The sequence below is a fragment of the Microtus oregoni genome, unplaced genomic scaffold (genome assembly GCF_018167655.1).
Source record: "Microtus oregoni isolate MIOR12 unplaced genomic scaffold, Mior012 000021F_ref0000039, whole genome shotgun sequence".
Lineage (NCBI taxonomy): Eukaryota > Metazoa > Chordata > Mammalia > Rodentia > Cricetidae > Microtus > Microtus oregoni.
This window is the reverse complement of record NW_024543080.1, coordinates 5,031,497-5,052,612: the sequence shown is the minus strand read 5'-3', so window position 1 is coordinate 5,052,612 and position 21,116 is coordinate 5,031,497. Positions and strand designations below refer to the sequence as shown.

Here is a 21,116-nt window from a genome sequence, read left to right as displayed (position 1 = left end):
CAAGGGAACCGTGCACACAGGTAAAACTTAACGGGCCAAATACACTGTGGCCGAGAGCTTCCTTTAGGCATAGAAATGAGTTTCCGCATATTCTCGGAAACAAAGCCCACGCCTCTTAGCCGTCTCCAGGCCTCCTCTTCCCTGACAATGAGCGGTCTGTCTCCAGATTCAGACATATAAGTGGAGTCATACCATGAGGGCTCTTTTGAGACTCTCCGCTTTCACATAGCATAATGTTTGAAAGGTCCATTCATGTACTATGTATCAGTACTTACCCCTTTTATGGAAAAATAAATACTCTACTGTATGGCTATACCGTATATTATCTGTTCATCAGTTGATGGGGTTATTGCCACTGTTTGGCTATAGTGTTGAACCCTGTGAATGTCATTGTATCCACTGCCTTGTGGATGTGTTTTCATTTCTCTTGGGCATCTATCCAGAAGTGACATTTCTAGGTCATAGCATAACTGTGCTTAAAAACCTTTCAAACTGTGTCATGGCTGCACCATTATCCATAGGACCAGTCTATGAAGCTTCTGACCTTTCTTTTCTCAGTCTTCATCAACACACTGTCAGAGCCTGAGGGTTTTCTGTTTTGTATTTTTGAGGCAGGGTCTCTCTAAACTGGCTGTCCTGGAACTATGTAAACCAGGCTGGCCTCGAATTCACTGTTTACTGCTTCTGCTTCCGGAATGCTGGGATTAAAGGCCATCACCACCATGCCCAGTGGCCTTTGACTTATTATAGCTGTCCTAATAAATGCGAACTGTACCTAGTTGCTGTTTCTCCTTGCATCAGAAAACAAAAATCAAGAAAACAAAAACAAAAAAAGCATACACCTTCCCCACTGAGTGGTCTTACCATCCTTGTTCAATCAGTTGACAGCTGACAGAGATCTGTTTTGGGATCTTAACTCTATCCCATTATTAACGGGTCTATCTTGTATCTGTCTGTGCTACTGTGGTTCCTACTGCTTTGTGGTCAAGTTTTGAAGCCCGGAGTATGAGTCTTGGAACTTGTGGCTGTTGGGGGTTTCTGAACTTGTACAGGAATGGGGGAATCGAACCACCAGTTTTTACCCACAGGTTAACTGAGCTGCTGAGAAGGCTATGCTGACTCTGTAAATCAGCATGGAGTATGTCACCTCATGGGTTTCAATTCATGCACATGAATAATTTTCCATTTATTTGGATTCAAAAATTGGGGTGGAATTTATCTCATTATGGAATGCTTGCCTGGCAAACCCTCTGCAAGATCCCGGTTTTGATTCACAGTGTCTTATTAAAATTTGTTTCCAGAAATATTTTTGCATGTCTTTAAAACCATTTTCCTACACAACTAGTTCCAAAGTGGCCAGAGGTACACAGAGAAACCTTGTCTTGAAAAGCCAAAAATAAGGTTGAAGAGGTAGGTTAGAGGTTAAGAGACTGTTCTTCCAGAGGTTCTAAGTTCAATTCCCAGCAACCACTTAGTGGCTCACAGCTATCCATAATGGGAACTGGTGCCCTCTTCTGGCATGCAGACATATATGCAGGCAGAATACTATACATAATAAATAAATAAACAAAATCTTAAAAAATTCAAAAAACCAAAAACCATTTTCCTAAGTTTTTATTCATTTTTCTGTGAATATAAATGAAAGTGTTTTCTAAATTTTATTTTCATATTGTTCATTGCAAATGTGTTCAAATACAATTAATTTTTTGAGAATTGATCTTGTATCCTATACATCCTTGCTGAGCACATTTATTAGGTTTAATAGTCTTAAGATTGTCTCTGTATAAATTCATGTCATCAATGAATAAAAAGTTTCAAGTTTTCCTCTCTAATTTGCATGTATTTAAAACTTTTTGTTAAATATCTTAACGCAATATTGAAGGAGTTCAGAACCTAGTGTTTTACTCTCTGAATGGAATGTAGTGATGGTTTCTGACTCTTCTTCTTTCTTTCTCTTTTTTCTTTTAGAGGGTTTCACTATGTAGCCCTGTGTATCCTGGAACTGGTTACATAGACCAGGCTGTTTTGTAGTCTATCTTCTTGTATTTGTTTTGTGTCTTTCTCATTGTAACTGTATTGTTTATTATCTGTTTTGTGTTCTTTCTTGTACCGTCAAAGTGCTCTTACATTAGATTTTAAAGAAGAAAGTGGAGAACTACAGAAACAACCTAGATAACTTACTTAAAAATAACAATAAACTCTAGAATGCGTAAGTCCTGTCTTCACGTCCCTTAACTCCAGATCCAAATTTAGCAGTGTCTACTCCTCAAGCTCAGCTCAGGTAATCTCTTGAGGGCTCTGAGGGGAGGAAATGAAGGGTCGGATGAATGCTTTACCTTCAGGAATCTTTTAGAAGAGACATTTACCTCCCTCCAAAGTGTATCATTCACTTGAAAAGCTCCCCAAATAATCAGGGGTTCCACTAAAAAAGGGAATCGATCCTACATGAGTAACGATGTTAAACATTCACTATATTATTTTTTCTAAAAATCTTCTATGCTTACTCACCCCTTGGGCTCTTCACTGAATCCTGCCCATGCCAATGACGATGGTTCATAGCCTTCGTCCCTGGTTCCATCTCCATCCAAACGTGACTCAACATTTATAGACTATGTAAATATTTATTGATCATTCAACTTTACTGAGTGTTGTCGTGTTGCTCAAATTCTTTTAAAGGGAGAGGTGCTAGCAACATCTACCGAAGGTCCAGAGATAAACTGAGGCCCCATTCTACCAAAGTTCACTCTGGGAACCAATGAGTTTATTGGGCTTCCCTAGACCAAAGGTGAAGGGAGGTGCTTACTGGAGGGAGGTGCTTTCTTCCTTGAGGCCGTACTGACAAAGGACATCACCCATAAAGGCTTTCCAAAAGATTGATTCCCTCTCTCCTAATCTTTCCATCCTATACACTCTAACCCTTCCAAAAAATCCGAGTGCAGTTAAGGCAGAGGTACACAGAAAACATGGTAGTGGGTGGCTGGATACCATGAGGGGATGCAAACAGTCAACAGGCCCAGCTGGGATGGTCTTTTGCAAACAGGCACAGCTGAATGCCCCAAGATGGCAGTTGTTTGGCTCAGAGGCTACTACTGTACGTGTGTGCTAGATGCCAGAAGACAAAGACATACTCTTAGGCTGAGTTCATGTGTATTACTATGGCAACCTCTCAACTGCCTGGTTCATTTGCAGCAATGGCTAGGATGCCAGTCAGTCATATCCTGCTTGTTGCCATGTGAAGTTATACACAGCACGAGCCTCCCTTTTTTAATCTTAGACGTTTAAAGTTTGGATGAGAAACTATACATATCCTCTTATCCACCAGCCCCGATACCCCCACCTCGACCAAAGAGCAAGAAGCCATTAGAGTCAGAAGAAAGGAATTCTTGCTTTTGAGCGTCCTTGCACGGCACCCACCCATGTGATATCTTACAACCCTGACAGGGTTTTGCGTACTGTGTTTGTTTGGCGTAAATGAGGTTCCCATTCTCAAAAGATTTGATGTCTATAGAACAGAAAGCGATCAAAACAGAAGTTAGTGCAGGCCTTATGTCAGAGCCCCCACCCTTCCTTCGTCATACTCTTCTCTAGGTTCCTTTGCTAAGGGTGGGATTCACCCACCTATCAGAGCAGCCCAGCATCAGATCAGCCACTGGCGAGCCAGCGCCGCAGGGCCACTCATCCTCAGCAGAAGGCTGGGCAGGGCATCTGAATCCTGCAGCCCACAGTGGGTGGCACAGGAGAGGTACACTTACGCCCTTCTGAAACTTAGATGTTTGAAGTCTCAGGTCAGACTCTGAGGTGCCCAGTTCAAAGAGGCAGCTTGTTAATAGACCTGGTTTCCCTTGAGGGCGCATGCACGTGGGTTGAACACAGACAGCCCTTCAGTGCCTCTTTCCCAGTGCCTCAACCCACCTGGTTTCCTCAACTCAATCAAGTAGCTAGCCTCTTGTGGTCATAGGTTCCCCGTAGAATGTACAGAGTGTGACACCTCTCACTGTTTAGCCTAAGCCTATGTCAGATGCATGCACAAGGACCCATCATAATCGCCTGCCACCCTGACACTAATGATCCATCTGTTGGAATAATCCTTCCTGATGGTGGGGGAGCTACCCAGTCCCACGCGCCGCTGAGTCGCACCCACTTGTCAACCGCTTTGCGCCTTTCCTTCGCCCCACACCTGGCAGCCAGGATTGAGCATGCAATGACTCCCGCCCCTGGGTCATTGAGTCTGTCTCCGGGGAACTAATGTCGTCGGCTGACCTCTCCGCACCAGCGACCTCTCCAGTGATACCGTGGAAAACGCTCTGGAGCAAGCCCACAACGACCTAAATTCTCCAGCGGGCACCGGAGTTTTTCTCCTATCTTCAGCAGCCGAAGGTTGGGTCGTTCACGGCACCAATTACTACAGCTTCTTCCTCTCCAAAAGCGGTCCCCACGCTACAGCGACGGCTTCCAGCAGCTGGTTTAGTCTCCTTTCTGATGGGAAGCCCAGCAGACGGGCAATTCTTTCCTTGTGGGGCATGCTCTGCCCTAGTGGATTGCCCACCACACCTTCTAAGCGGGTTCCACCGGGTGCGGCGTGTCACCCGAGCAACTTTCCTCCATATGCAGCCCCTGCTCCCGGTAGTCCCCTAGCTTCCCTGCCCCACCCGACAGCAGCTCCAGGTGCCGGCTCCGCGCAGCGCGTGGCAGCCCAGGGTTGGGACCTCCGCGCCTAGGTTTTTACCCGGACTCCAGCACGTGTTGCAGTGGGGGGAGGCAGGCAGAGGCCAGGCTCGGGACATCCTAGTGGCACAGTAGAAAGTCACAGAAGGGAAGGTGACTCATTCTAGAGGTTCTCTTCCTTCCAGCTGTCCAGGATCATGGCATGCCCACTGCATTCGATCACTTGGCTGGGGCGGGGAAGCTCCCTACACCCCCGTCCCGAGGCAGCCAATGGTCGCGTCCAGGCGGGAGGCCATGTTGCTGGAATAAAGCGGGCGGGGCGGCGCGGGCCAGCAGATGCGGCTGGAGGCGCGCGGGAGCTGGGTGCGAGCAGGGCGCAGTCGCGAGGGAGGCGCGGGGGAGGCCAGCGGGAACCGGGGCGCCAGCAGCAGCAGCCTGTGTCGGCGGAGAGCAGCCGGGCACAGCCGGAGTCGCAGTCGCGATGGCCGTGGCCGTGGGGAGACCGAGCGTGAGTGCCGGGGCCTCGCTTCCCCAGCGTGCTGATCCTGGGGCGCCGGGTGGGCTCCGCTTTGGGGTGCGTGCGGGTGGAGACTTGCGGGAACAAGAAGGGGGCTCTGGGTGGTGGCTGCTGGGGCTGTGGGTGTGTGCATGCATTTAGGCGCGCATCTGGGGCGGAGGGGAGCTTGGGGAGCCGGCAGGCTCAGAGCCTACCTGATGCAACAGTGGATCTTCTTGGCGCGCCCCTATTTCGGGGATGCGGGAGAAAAAAAAGACCCCTCTGCGAGGCGCCCTTTAAAGGGGTAGCTTGAGCCGCTGCTTTCCCCAGCTACCTCCCTCTCCCGGCGCACGCCGCTCGGCTGCTGATCGTGGAGGAAGGCGCCGGCTGCGGAGGGTTTCCTCGTGGTTCTCCTGCTCCCCGGGGGCGATCGGGGCACGGGAATTGGGAGCCGAAGCGCTGTGTCACACGGCTGTAGAAGCGGGTCCAAGAGGTGGGATTTCCGTGGTCTTACCCCCGGTGTACTGTGAAATTCCGGACACCCTCAGGCGCCCACCCGGGTGACCCGGCCCTGCCCAGGATGTGGACAAAGCCCTAGACACACACACAAAGTTTTCAAAGGGCTCCCTTTCGGGGTGGGTGGAAGTCTTGAAATACTCTGTGGCTGGCAGGCCGGGGGCGGCGGTAGTGAATGCGGGGCTCGTGGAAGAGGAAGGGTGGGTGCCTGGAGGAGGAGTGCCCCAGCACCCGAAGGCAGGGAGGGGATGCTCCTGTCCGGACTCTGGGCCGGGGTACACGCCGCGGGCCGCGCCTCTTGGAGTATTTGCCACTCTGGAGCCAGCCAGACCGAGTGGTACTTTGAGGATGTAGTTCAGGGTCTTGTTCCCAGCCTTGGGTGAAAGGGAGGGAAGGGGCGGTGGCGGCGGCCTTTCCTTTTTATTGAAAGGAGCCCAGCCCAGTGGGAAAGGCGGAGTCCTCTTTTCTTTTTCTCATTTTCTTTGTCGACGATCTTAGCCCACTTTTGCCTGGTCTGCCTTTGGGGCGCCTCCCGTGTGGTCCTTCCCTGTCTAGTACCCCATCTTCTTTTTCTTCCCTTTCGAACTTTGTAGCTTGCTGCTGGTGGTGGCCTGACAATTTGCAGATATAGAGAAAAGTCTTAGGTAGAAGCTGAAAGCTACGAAACCCAGATGCTCAGACTCTTGGCTCCCCCCTCTCTGCGCCTCTCTGCACCCCTGAGGAGTCTCAGCCCTGCAGGAAGTTCATGGGGGGGTGGGTCACCCTTTGCAACACCTACCTCCATTTGGTGGTTCAGTTGCTTTTTCTGCTGTTTGAGGTGCTTTAAAAGACTTTTTCCACGGTGAGAAAATGTGCTTTGGTCATTGCTAAGTGTTCCTGTGGGTCTTTTAGGCCTTTCGAACTCTATTACATGACACAGCGTGGATCTTTTATGTCTTCTGAACTCTGTTTCATGACATAGTCTTAAGAATTTTGTCTTCCTCTTTATACAAATTATGCCCTTGTTAATTGGTTCTAGGCAGTCATTACTGAGGGAATTTGCATAGTCTCTGGACTGATCTCTTTAGAAACCAAGGTTAAATCTTGCCCTCGCCACATTTATTTTCAGGGCACAGATTCAAAGGACTAAAATAACAATATATGTTTTAGATGCATCAGCAAGCGTCTGGGAATGCAAGTATCCTGTGTAGGGGGTGTCTTTTTCAGCAACACTTATTGCGGGTGCATTCTTGAGGGTTGGGGGAGGTGGAAGAAATAATTTGTTGCACATTTCCAATAAATTAGTAGGTTCATATATGTCAGTTAAATAGGAACAATATGTGGCTTTGAGATTTAGTTGTGTGGCTGTAATCATATCCAACACAGGGTCTGCCAGCCGTATGTGGACTTAATCCTACAGAGTTCTCGGGTAAGACCTCGCATTTAGATAATAAAGTATGGGTATACAGAAAAGGCGACTTCTTATGCATATCCTGTGTTGTCACTGGAATTAAGATCAAATTCCTTCAAACTAAAAAACAAGACACCCCACCCCCAGTTGTAAGCGTGATCTGGAATGAACTAGGAAGCTGAATAGCCCCTTCGGAGGCTACTGAGAAAGTGTGACACATTTGCATGGGCTAGTTGGACTGTTTGCCCTGGGGGATCTTTTGAGTGTGGCCTCTGAAACTTCCTTCGCAGATCTTCAGCAGAGCAGCGCCAGCGTTGCAGAAAGGTCTCCGAACCCAGCTCCAAGCTGGCTGTGCTGCATCTCTGGTGTTGAAATTTTCAACCTCCCCAGTCCCTTTATCTGCCCTGGGGTTTGGACAAAAGAAGGGAAAGGGGTAAGAAAGAAGGGAGAGAGCCACCCCGAAGTGGACTTATTCACAAGTGGAATTGCCTTACTTCTTTAGAATTTATTAAAACATTTTAAAAAGAGCTGAGGAAAACAAAACTTTCTCCTGCCTGTACAAACCACCATTCCTGTCCAGAGAGAAGAATGACTTTTAGTAAGTCGCTCTTGGTTTTAGATAGTCTAGTGTGACATTTGCAGTGGATGACAATTGAGTTTTAATGAACAGAAACACTTGTATGAGGGCCTGGTTTTTGCATGGTTTTACATTCTGAGTATTAAGTCCAGGTCCCTGTGCTTATGGTCTACCGCTGAGCTACCTGCCCTGTCCTTCAAATACTGTGTTGTCTATATTATGGAATGTGTATATTCAGTTCCAACTGCTTAAATTTCCGGGTTAAATTCACACGTGTCTTAGGTAGAGAGGCGTGCTCTTGGTGACAGAGCAAAGGCTGTAGTTGGATTGGATGCTCTTCCATTTTTAATCTGCATTCCTTTGCCCACTGGCCCCAGGCTTTGGCCCTGAGAAGACCCCACACGTGCTGTTTCCAGAGTGCACCTAGGGTAGCAGGAGGGCTTCTCTCCTAAGGCCATGGCTCCATTTTGGATGGATTAGGGATTTTGCGTCCACATCCCAAAGCAGCTGTTGATTCTGAACAAGGCATGGTGATTACTCTGCCTGGGAACCAGGCCTTGTGTAGATGCATGTGCTCTCTTTTAGGTCATCTGTGTTACAGTGTCTGGGACCTGGGAAGAACTTTAGGAGTGAAATGGTTTCTGCCCCAGTGAAGAAATATTGCCTCTCTTTTTCCCCTAGCTAAAGCTCTGTTTTAACTTTTCCAGTGGAAATGGCATATGACAGCCTTTAAAGAATTTGTTTACTTGCCCTTTCATCCATTGAGCTGAAAGGAATGGAAAACCAAATTACTTGTTTGCCCATTTGATACTACACGTTTGAGCGCCTGCTTCCTGCTGGTCTCTGTCCCTGGAGTTGGGGGTATAGCTGCGGAGAATAAACTCCCTTCTTCCTTGCAGCAGTTACTTATTTGTATTTATTCATTTTTAAAAGGCTCAGAAATCCCTGTGTATTAAAGTGACATGGGATTTGTAAACTGGGGAGAAAGGAAGTATATGCTTATTAGGGATCAGGTGGTGTTTTTTTCTCTGAATCACTTCAGATACTGCCTCTCTCCAAGACGTGGGGGTTGTCTCCTCAGGAGGTGGGGGTTTTCTTGTGTGAGGAAGTAGGGACAATGACGTGCTGTTCCCTTTTGTTCTAAGTTGACATTACTGAGATTTGAAAATGTGAGGGCAGATGGAGGACTCGGAATTGATGCCTGTGGTGAACGATTGATGATTGATGGATGATTGATGGATTGAGAAGAGCCAGGGAAGAGCCATTTATACAAAGCGTGGACTTTGGCTGGGGAGTTTTCTAAACCATCATAACGCTTTAGCCGGTGATGGGAGCTTTGTACGGTGAGGACCAAAAAGTGTCAACGATTAAGAGTCAGAAGAACACTTTAAAGTGTAGTAAAGCTTCTTCTAAAACTGCTTGGAAACCAGTTAATTTCTTTAAAAGAAATCTTTTAAATGATCTTTAGCAATGTGTCCATACCACAGTGGAAGTGGGACTCAGGAATCCAGTCAGAGAAGGAACACACCCACCACTGTCAGGTGACGGCCTTCCACCAACTTCTAGAGGTTTATTTCCCCAAGCCTAACCCATCTTGCTTAAACTGCTAATTAGAAACCAAACTGTGTGCCTGGCCCAGCCTGACCATCTAAACGCTTTTACACTGGATGCTTAGTGTTGGGCATGGGCCACGGTGTGTCTCGGCCAGGACAAAGGGATGAATGATGGCGGGGACCCCACGTTGCAACGATTTGGAGAGGCGGCTTTGATTGATTGCCAAAGCACTAAGCATTTCCCCCCATTGAAGATGCCACTCCGGAGCGGGCTTCAGTTTCTTTTCTTTATGGGATCTTAATTTGTTTCAGGGAGAAGAGAGGCTACATTTAGACTTTCTTCCCCCAATTGGGACTTGTCTCTTGTGGTCTGGTTACACCTGTCACAGTTGGGGATCAGCAAAGCTGAACCATTGTGTAAGACTAAGTGAATCTAAAACTTTAATCCTTTTTCCCAAGGGGCCCTACTTTATAATTTAACTGATACCCTCCTGTCTTTTACATCTAGATTGACAGAAAACTCTTCCAACTAAACAATACCTCTCCTGACCCACTCAGCGCTGCTGGCAGTCCGTCAATGCCGCTTCTGTTGAACACAGAAACAATACACGGGCTAAGGTGACACAGACAGGCAGGATTCGAAAAAGAATTTGCTGGGTGATCAGAAATAAACTTTGCTTTGTTTCAGCCCTGGCCTGACTTAGAAATCAGGAGTGTGTTCCCTGGTGTCACTGTAGTAGAATGTTAACTTCTCTAGTGTCAGCACCCGTGAATGGGAGCACGGTACTCAAGCCCGGTGATACCGGAAGTCATGAGTGCAGATGCTGTCTGTACACTCTTGGAACTGTGGCCCCGTGTGATGGAGTGTGGTGTGTCGAGCGAGGGAGCAGGCTCGAAAAAGCAGGAAGGAGTCATCCTCCAAGAAGGTAACTTTGGGCCCTATGAGTAGGACTTCTGTTCAAAACAAACACACAAAGCTTTGTTTTTTTTTTCTGTTGTGCAAAAGGAAATTAGTATGAAACTTGGCTTATTTCTTTTGATAAGTAGCATTGGGGAAGAATTTATAATTTTCTTAGAAATTGAAAACAGTCATATTTTTCTGCAATATTTTATCTATTTTATCAGGCGTTGCTCTCTCACTTTTTGTGCTCAAGCGCCAAGATTGTTGCGGTGATTCACACATAGTCCCTATGTCTTACTGTGGTTTGTCTCTTTTTTTTTTTTTTTTTTTGATTTTTCGAGACAGGGTTTCTCCGTAGCTTTTGGTTCCTGTCCTGGAACTAGCTCTTGTAGACCAGGCTGGCCTCAAACTCCCAGAGATTCTGAGCCTGGAAGTGGAGCGAGGCTGTAACAACCGTCAAGGCCACTTCCTCAGCTAGGCCCCACCTCTGAAAGCTTACACAGTCTCCCAAAATAGTGCTACCAATTTGAAACCAGGTGTTCAAATATGTGAACCTGTGGGTGACATTTTGACATTTGAGCCATACAAGGAACCAAAGCTCTTAGATCAATAATGCACACAGGCCTACCATCTGTATCCATTAGGTTAAAGTGTGTTGACGTAATAAAATGACTGAGGTTTGGTGGTTTACATAGCAAAGAGTTATTTCTCATTGAAAGTTCTTACCAGTTACATCTTTGAGGGCTGGTCTGTTTTGACTCCAGCACCCAACCCAGGCTTGTGTGTCTGGTGGCAGAGCAGAAAGATCCTGGCTCCTGAGCTGCCTTTGATGGGTCACTTGCCCTTGGATCTCATTGGCTAAAATAATGATCATCCCAAACTCATCAGGATGAGGATGAATAATAGAATGGTAAAGAGTAGCCCTGGAAGTTACTTGGCCAAGCTTGCAAGCCGTGGGATGGGAGGTTGGTCCTTCAGGGAGAAGCAGCAAGTATTTTGAATGACAATTGACCATAGTGTGCTATGCACTGAATCTTCTGGATCATCGTGAAGCCAAGGGTCCCTATTATTAGTAGGGATGTATGTGTGTATGTGTGTGTGTGTGTGAGAGAGAGAGAAAGAGAGAGAGAGAGATTTACTCAGCAAAGGTTCATTGTTCATTCAGGATTCTTTTTTTTTTCTTTTTTTCAGTTTCTTTTTCTTTTATTTTTTTTTCCGAAACAGGGTTTCTCTGTGGTTTTGGAGCCTGTCCTGGAACTAGCTCTTGTAGACCAGGCTGGTCTCGAACTCACAGAGATCCGCCTGCCTCTGCCTGGGATTAAAGGCGTGCTCCACCACCGCTCGGCTTCATTCAGGATTCTTGAATTGAATTCAGAGCCTTAAAAAAAAAAAGAGATTGGTCTTTAGTGATTGTCCTCACTCTCCTCAGCCTGTTCTGATCACAGCTTGTCATGGTGTGATGATGGCGAAGGAGTAAGGAAAGCTAAAGAAGGAGGAACAGCCGGAGCGAACTGAGGGCACACAGTGATGGCGTCTGTTGTTCTCCGCGATGAGCTTCCAGTGGCTTCATCGCCCAGCAATGTGGTGACCTTCCGAAAGACCTTCTGTACTGCTTGCTGGCTGCCTCAGCTTGGGACTTTACTCGATGGGAAATAGCTGTGAGGCCATTAGGATTTCCAGCTGCTTGACAGAATCATTTCCCTTGGGAGGCATCCAAAGCAGCCCGTTCCCAGCCGGTCTGTCCTAAATGCAGATGTCTCACATCCTCTCCTTGCCTCCCTCTGCTGAGAGAGGGGCAGCCTCTCAGCATTTGGGGGGACAGCTGCAGTCTCTGAAACCAGGATGCTCCAGCAGGATGTGCCAACCTCTGTGACCTCAGGCAAGTTACTCATCTTCTTTGTAGACTAGCAACAGCCCTTTATGAGAAGATTTAGCAATGTATAGTTCAATACAATCAAAAAAAAAAAAAGATTAAGCCGGGCGGTGGTGGCGCACGCCTTTAATCCCAGCACTTGGGAGGCAGAGGCAGGCGGATCTTTGTGAGTTCGAGACCAGCCTGGTCTACAAGAGCTAGTTCCAGGACAGGCTCCAAAACCACAGACAAACCCTGTCTCGAAAAACCAAAAAAAAAAAAAAAAAAAAAGATTTAGCTTCCTCAACCATGCTTACAGCGATACCTTGATGGTCTGCTATAAGACGTGGTTGGTGGGGGGCAGGGGGCAGTAAATGTTGAGGTAGTAACAGCTTTGTGCTGATGGCGGGGTTCAAACTTAAGACTGCCAACTCCTCACTTTAGCGGGAACTGAGCCTTGGAAGGGTATAGCCCCCATCTTCTAGTTAGCACACCTTTGAATCATGTAGTAAGCATTCCAGCTCTCATCATAAACCTCTCATTGTATGTGGGCTTTGGCCAGTTTCTTCTTTGAATTCCCACACTAGTGACTGACTGCAACATTGTATCATCCCATTTACAGTATCTTTTTTTAAATGAATAGTTGGGGTGGTAGTGTACCTCTAATCCTAGCTCTCTGGAAAATGAGGCAGCAGAATTATTGTGAGTTCGAGGCCAGCCTGAGCTACAGAATGAGCCCATTCCAAAAAAAGAAAAAGAAATCTCATAAGCAAATGAATAAATAAATCTGTAAATAAATAACAAGGGATTATCAGATATTGATATGAATGGTAAGAAGCAAGCAGGCCCTCATCACATTGGCAGTGCGTTGGAGCAGCTCTTGGGCATGGTCATGTATCCTTAGTCTGGGTGTCGGAGTGAGGGACATGTCTGTTGTGTACCTACCTTCCCTATCAACATTGGCTGAAGAAGTGAAATCTCATTCTGCAAGTGTGCTGCCTAAGACTTGCATTTAACTCACGTGTGGACCCTACCTCCACACGGCTTCCTTTGATCTGGTGCTATGTGAATCTCAGGTAGATGAGAGTCACAGCTGTGCTGATGGACTCAGGCTTAGCTTTCCTGACCAATGTGCACATCTGGATGCACAAAGGATGGCTGTCCCAACGGGAATCCATGACCGAGGGCACGGAAGGTGGTGGTTTGAGACTCACTTCAGCCTGATGAGCTCAGGCTTAGCTTTCCTGACCAATGTGCACATCTGGATGCACAAAGGATGGCTGTCCCAACGGGAATCCATGACCAAGGGCACGGAAGGTGGTGGTTTGAGACTCACTTCAGCCGGTAAGTTGGACAGCTCTGAGGTACAGGATACCGACCTTCCGAGGCTTCCTCAGTCTGCAGGGTCCACTAGCTTCTCCTCCTCCACTGTGTCTAGTCTGTACTCGGGTTCTACCGCATCCCACCAAACAACTCTCTCAGGTCCTTGCCTTTTAAGGAAACCTGGATGACATCACATATGCTCCTGTCTGGGAAGCTCTTTGACTTCATGTAGTAAAGAAATCTGAATGTTTTATAAAAGCAGGCTACCTGGGATGATAATATGATCCTCAAGTGCTGGGTAGTGATGGCACCTGCCTTTAATCCCAGCACTCAGGAGGCAGAGACAAGCAGTCTCTGTGACTTTGAGCCCAGCAGTCTCTGTGACTTTGAGCCCAGCTTGGTCTACAGAAGGAGGGAGTTCCAGGACAACTCAGGTTACACAAAGAAGCCCTATCTAGAAAAACAAACAAACAAAATGCTCAAACAAATTGAGCATTTCCTAGGTTTTTACCACCATTTCATGGAGGGCAGGCATCAAACTTTTGTAAAAAGTAGCCTCTGAAAAGAAGAGAGTGTCTTGGAGAGTTCTTTGGGATTTTCACTTGCAGATCTTCGGCATGGGTCTCCCGAGTTCTCAGGTTAGATGTGCTTACTTGGGAATGGGTAGCGTTCATTTAAGACTGGATTTACCTATTTCAGGTAAATTTCATTTCCTGTTAGTCCAATTTGGAATGATTGAGCGCCTTTGTTTTCCTCTCTGTATAATTTGCTGGCTAAGGATAAGATAGAAGACAAATAGATCTTTAGGGTTCTAATTCAGCCCGCTCTGATCGCCGGCTCTCAGAATAAAACACAGCATAAAGATTGGACTCATGTAATTCATCCCTGTGATGTGTAGCAGGATGCTTATCTTGTGAGCTCATGAATACCACAGCAATGTCTGTTAAGAAGACAGTGTCAGAATGTCTCTTTCTCTTCCCGCTCTCCCATCCTCTCTCTCCTGTCTTCTGCAGTCTTTCCCAGGATTTTGAGTGAGTGATAGAGATGCCTCCTCTCAGGGCTGAGCTCTCATCAATGACTTCTTAGCCCTTTGAAGAGTTCTGGGTCTCTGTATTAATTTACTGCAAACAGAAACTTGTCTGACTAAAGCTGAGAGCAGCACTAACCTATGGGTCAAACAAACGTTCAAAAGGCAGCGTGACCCTGTCCAGTGAGGACAGCGACAGTAGTAGCTCCCTCTGACAGGGCCTCTGACCTTCCTGGTCACAAGCTTTGCACCAGGTGGACAATACCAGGCCTGAATTCCTTGCTGTGGGGCAAGTCTCAAGATTGAGCAATATTAAGGCCCTGGATTAGTTTGTTTACCCAAGAGTTTTTAGGATAATTGCTCAAATGATCTCTTTACTTGGGCCAGCAGCTGTTCCTGAAATCCTGGAGAGTTTCATAGAAAGGTCACACAGCAGGTGTCACCTTCAATGGCACTCTCCTTCTCCCAACGTTAATTAGCATCTCTCCGCCCATTTTGGTTCCCTTTGGCTTGTGTGTGCCCCAGCGGCCTGGGGCCTGTTCCTACCTTGGATTAGTGTGTTTGCCTGTTAGTTCCCTATCTCTTTGTTTTCCGGCTCTTTCCATCCCACCTCATCCTCTTAGTCACCTCTCCCCGAGGGAATGATGGTTGCAGAGTTTGTAATTAGGCACACAGTCATCTCTGAACCCTCTAAGAAAGTTTTCTAATTGTTGCTCGTCAGATTTGCCTCCTTGTGAAGCTAAAATTCCTCGGCATTTTCTGGTTGTAAGGCAGACAGTAAGGTTTCAGCCATCGAAATGACTAATTACTTCACTGTCTGCAGTTGCAGCTTTAGAACTGGCTTTTAACTGTGTGGTTGAGGATCTGCAACTGAAATGGGCTTTTTTAAAAAATGTTTTATTTAGCATATGTTAGCTATACATAGTAATGTGTTGATTTATGACATTTTCGTGCATGTGTGTAATGTATTGGATCGTAGTCACCCCCGTTACCCTTCTTACCCTCCTCCAACTCCAGCGAACCCCATTTATTCCCCATCCATTCTCTTCTACTTTCACATCTTTTTTTACTTTTTCAAAAATTCTTTTTTAGTTTAAAGAATTTTTATTTTGATATTATTGCTAATTAAAATGTGATTATGTAACTCTCCCCTTCCTCCCAGGCCTTCCAAGTGCCTCTGCCTCTCCATAAACCTCTGCCTCCCCATAAATTGATAGCCTCCTCTGATTATTAGTCTTACATATATGTGTTTATGTACACACACACACACACACACACACACACATATATATATATTATGGTTTTAGGACTGGCCACTTTGTATTGGCCAACCAATTCTTTTGTTTTTGTTTTTTTGATGACCAATGGGTTTCATTAAATTTGCTCATAAGCACAGTGAGAAGCTGTTTACACCATGTTGCCTGGGCACCCAACCTTTGGCTACATTGTTGAAGAAAGTACCCTCCCTCTCCCATCAGCAATTAACAGGCTGTCAGTCCTCAGAGGTGAGGCCTTCGGAGCCCCTCCTCCCCACTTGACAGTGTATGGAGGGCCCCATTGTATGCAGGTGATCACAGCCACTGTGAATTTATATGTACAGTGGCCATGCCATGCTTGGGAGACAGTGGTCCATAACACTTCTGCCCTTCTGGCTTATATAGTCTTTTCATCTTCCTTTCCACCGTGTTCCCCGAGACTTGCAACTGGTGATACAGAGAGTTCAAGGCCAGCCTGGTCTACAAGAGCTAGTTCCAGGACAGTCTCCAAAGCTACAGAGAAACCCTGTCTCAACCTCCTCTCCCCGACCCCCCGTTTCAAGATGTCGTGGATGATGATGACTTTTTGACGTTCTCTGGTAGGGTTCATGTAGGCATTTAGAGGAGCTGGCAATGTTGCAAAATATTGTCAGATCTCTCTCTCTTTAAAAAAAAATTAAATGTATTCTTTGATTATTTCATATATCTATATAATATATTTTGATGATATTTATTCACCCCCTTCATTAGTGTCTCTCATCCCCTCCTACTCCTGGAATCCCTCTTCTTTTCATCAAGTCACCTTACTGCTTTCATGTCTTAAAAAAATTAATCCTCTGAGTTTAATTAAGCTTGCTTGTATGAGCACCGGTGTGAGGGAGGCTGTTTACAGAGGCGTGCACACTCACTATCAGCTTTGCTCCTGAAGAATAGAAAATGACTGGCCTTCAGCAGCCAGTACCTGCCTACAGCTGCTCAGGCAGTGTGCGTGCGTGCGTACGTGCGTGCGTGCGTGCGTTCATGTGTTCATGAGGCCCTTCCTCATCCATGCTGGAAATCCTTCTCCTTCTTGAAGAGCTGTTCTTATTCTTCACTGGCTTTCCCTGTTTCCTGTTCTGTAAGTCAACAGCCCTTGTCCCCCAGCTGACCCCAGGCAAGAAGGAAGAAACCCAAACCACATTCCTTCTCACTCTCCTACTCCAACCACACCAGATAAATCCAAGGTCCGTCCTTGGTCCTTGGTTTCAGGGCTGGGTGAGCTGTGCAGACTTGTCATTCCTACCTCATGCCTTAACTCCTTCTGACAGGCTTCCTCAACCAGTGTGGTAGCTGAGACCCTTCTGCGATTCTAGCCCTGTCTTCTGGACTCTTGGCAAGTGTACAGTGTTTCTGATGAGACCAGGCTGAGCCTCAAGGATGCCCAGCTTCCGTGACTTGGAGGGTCTTGTACTGTAATCATTGGCGTTCAGCTCTTGCTCTTCTCTTGGATAAACGTGGGGATTTGTCTCCTGTAATCAGAAGGGGGGGGCTTATTTTATTTTCCTTTTCTTTTATTATGGAATTTGATCAGTAATTGAAAGCGAGCCAAGAGCTTTCTTAGGCTGTCCTTTTGGGAATATTCTTTGGGTTTAAGGCTGGGTTAGAAGTGGCACACACAGGGACCGGCAGTGTGTCAGACTCAGAAGAGAATGTTTTCTGACTCTGCTGGCTGTTTTGCACTGCCCACCCTCTCCTCAGAACACTCGGGCAGCCCAGCTTATGCCAGCTGGCTCTGACCAGCACGCTAGTAACGGCAGCTGTTCAGCCGAGGGCAACAGGTGCGGCGGCTCTGTCCTTTCAGTTGTGTGCCGGGTGGACCAGTTGTCTGTTTTTAAACCCGCTCATGCCAATTGTAGAAGTCATCAGACATGCGTGGTTTAATTTCATGTTCAGTGAGTCTATGAAATATAAGTGTGAAAATCGACTTGCTTCTAAATTAGAGGTCCTGGAAAGATTCATCAGGGTAAGAACTTTACTAAAATAGAACTTGTGAGTTTTATATAGGTAAGATACTTGTCAAAAAGATGGAGGAAAAGATTGGGTTTAAGCAGAGTCTGGAATTTTGGGAGAAGGCTAAGTGGTTAAATAGCACTATCTGCTCTTGTGGAGGACTGGGGTCCAATTCCCAGCACCTACACTAGATACATACCCCTACACAGACAACACATACATAAATTATGTCTATAAATATATGTATGTGTTATAGATAAATATATGTGTATGTTATATGTAAATATGTTATATATAAATGTATACATATTTTGGAGACTGGATCTCTCTACATAGCCCTAGCTATTCAGGAACTCACTATGTAGACCAGGTTGGCCTTGAATTCAAACAGATTCACTTGCATCTACCACTCCAGTGCTGGGATTAAAGAAAGGCACGCACCAGTTATGCCTGACAAAATACATTTTTTTTAGTAAAATAAATGAAATTGCCAACAATGTCTGTGTGTCTGTACTGGAATTGCAACCTAGGCAGACTTGTTCAAATTCCTCTGATGAAAACGCCGTGGCCCTTTGTCAAAAAGCAAAACAATAACAAAAAAAGCCCCTCACAAATGTTTAGATGTTTTGAGGTGAAATCAAATATTTAGGCTATGACTAATTTTTTTTATAATATCTTAATCTTTAAATTCCTTTTTAAGATCAATCCTGTTCCTTTGGATAAAGGAACTTTTGTTTAACAAAACTATCCCTTTTAACTTATTGTTCCCATATGCTAGCTTGCATTGTGTGTGGCTTCTCCTCACATGACTAAATAGGGGGAAACATTTGCTTTTAAATGAGTGGTTATGGGGGTCTGGAGTGATGGCTTAGCAGTTAAGAGCACTCACCCACATGGCAGCTTACAACTGTTTGTAACTCTGGGATCCAACAGCCTTACATGGATATACATGCAGGCAAAATATCAATGTGCATGAAATAAAAACAAATTATAAGAAAGGAGAAATGAATGGTTTGTCTTATGTTCAGATGCACTTAGTTATCTAATACAAATAATTATCTATCTATCTATCTATCTATCTATCTTTTCTGAGACAGGGTTTCTCTGTAGCTTTGGAGCCTATCCTGGAACTAGCTCTTGTAGACCAGGCTGGCCTCAAACCCACAGAGCTCCACCTGCCTCTGCCTCCTGAGTGCTGGGATTAAAGAAAGGCATGTGCCACCACCGCCTGGCTTATTGCTGTATTTTTGATAAAAGATTTAGAGATAAAAGGATCCTGTTTGGTTGGCTTCTCTTAGTTTAGCCCAGAGTAGAGGGAGCTAGGATTCTCGATGCAGAAATAGAACCTCATCTTGTAAAGGCAGCATTACTGGTTTTTATTTTACTTCTAGTTTTTGTTTGTTTTCTTTTGTCTTTGAGATACAGTGCCAGGTAGCCCAGGCTGGACTTCAACACTGGATCCTGTCTTCATGTTCTCCATGGCCTCCAGACACTAGAACTCTAGGCTTCCAGTGTCCTGTCTGGCTAAGGCTTCTCAGTGCTTCCTTTGAGATTTTCTCTAGTCTGTCTGTCTGGGAAGGGGAAGCTGTTTCCTTATGCGGAGATGAAAGCTAGGACCACAATCTGAACTATTAACTTTCTTGGGTCTTTGCATTCATTCAAATACTCTGATTTCCCCAAGTGGCATACACTGGCTGTTCATCTGGCCAGTCTGTCATTGTTGAATCCTTAATTCTTTCAGAATATATTTTTAAATGACCAATTTTCTCTGTCTCTCTCTCTTCTCCTCTCTCTCCTCTCCCTCTCTTTGTCTCTCTTTCCCCATCTCTCTCTCTCTGTCTCTCTTTCTCTCTCTAGATATTATAGATATGTGTGCAGTTGAGTCCAGGTTCTCTAAGGGGCAAGAAGAAGACCTTAGATCCCCTGAGCTAGGGACTGTCGTGAGCCATCCCATATAAATGTTGAGAACCGAACTCTGGTCCTCTGTACGAGTAGTACAAGCTATTAACTGCAAAGCCATCTCTCCAACCCCTTTAATCTTTAGGTGTTAAAAAAGTAAGTTGCTTGGGGTTGGAGAGATGGCTCACTGGTTAAGAGCTCTAGCTTTTCTTCTAGAGGACCCGGGTTCAGTTCTAAGCATCCATGTGACAGTTCACAACTCTCTGTAATTCCAGTACCTGGGGATCTGACCCCCTCACACAGACATGCATGCAGACAGAAAACCAATGTGCATGCAGACAATACCAGTACGCATGCAGACAGAACACCAATGCACATAAAATAAATAAATAGTAAAAAGAGAGCAAGTAGCTCAGCATACAGAATATGCTTTACGGAAATGTCCTCCTGTAACACGGCTCCATGCACAGTGAAATCAAACAAACACAGTGTAAGAAATACGTGTAGTGGCAGCTCCAGGCATGTGGGAAATGGAGGGCAGGGGCGTCAGGAGTTGAAGGTTATCTTCAGCTCTGTAGTAACTTTGAGGCCTGCCTGAGCTATAGCCTTATCTTCAAAAGAAGAAAAAGAAAACAATGGCAAGTAAAGCAAGTAGGAAGTTATTGTTCTATTCTAAAATAAAGGGTGTAGTGGAGACAATTGGAGGCTGTGATGTGTGATCCTTCATTCCTCAGTCTTGAACTGGAGCCATTTACACGTACTCTGAGGATGTTTGTGCACCTTGCATGTGGGTGTTGCACGTGGGCCTCGCATGTGGGCCTTGCATGTGGGCCTCCCATGTGCGCCCTGCCTAGACTCCTTGTCCACATCCCAATGATTTCCTAATGGAAGTTTTGTAACTGCACATTTTTCTGTGGTTGGAGTTCAGTAGGTAAGTGTTTGCCTTCACGATAGCTTTGCAAGTGGGTTTGTTAGGTGTTCCCCTCAGCCCAGTGCCTACAGCTGCTGTGTGAGGGATTAGGATTGAGACATGCTCCCTGCAACCAGCCATGTTCTCAAGGCTGAGTCCTGCGTGTTGGTTAAACCCTCTTACCATAGCGGGGATACCAGCCTCAACTGCGGAGTAGCTGTGGCAGATAGGACTTTTAGTGATGGAGGAAGTATTCCTCTACTGGATTGTCAAACATGGCAGTCACCAGCCATGTGCGGATGGCAATTGTACCCTTAAAATAGGTCTAGTATAGCTGCAGAACTCATTTTAATTTAGCTTGATGTTAAAATTGTTTATTTTTATTAGACTTATCCATTTCATTTATGAGGAGTGTGTTGCTTGCGTGCGCATGTGTGCACATGGCATGCTTGGTACTGGTAGAGGTTAGCAGAGGGCATTGGACCCCGGAAACTGGAGTGACAGAGGGTTGTGAGCCACGTGTGGGTGCTGGGAATGGAATCCAGGTCCTCTGCAAGAGCAACCAGGGCTGTTAACTGCCGAGCCATCTCTTGGCCCATTAATTCAGGTTAATTTTAATGAACTTATATTGAAACAACCACATTGGGCTAGTGGCTCCCAAATTGTATAACACAACTTTAAGAGTATAGTCTGGAAATATAATTGTAATTTGGTCTTTCTCTAAAATTTTTTTGAAAATAGAAAGCATACGGATTATAACCA

At 45.9% G+C, this 21,116-nt stretch overlaps 1 protein-coding gene across 9 annotated transcripts in view; it reads left to right on the top strand.

The window, feature by feature from the left end:
• Positions 1 to 4,978: 4,978 nt before the first annotated feature.
• Positions 4,979 to 21,116, top strand: part of Septin11 (septin 11) — an 84,326-nt gene continuing 68,188 nt past the window's right edge. For 7 of the 9 annotated variants that reach the window (XM_041671217.1, XM_041671212.1, XM_041671219.1 and 4 more), the window contains exon 1: positions 4,979 to 5,173. In XM_041671217.1, coding sequence (XP_041527151.1) covers positions 5,147 to 5,173 — 27 coding nt within the window. In that variant the 5' untranslated portion in view covers positions 4,979 to 5,146. The remainder of the gene's footprint in view (positions 5,174 to 21,116) is intronic. The other 2 variants (XM_041671220.1, XM_041671218.1) reach the window with 2 other exon arrangements.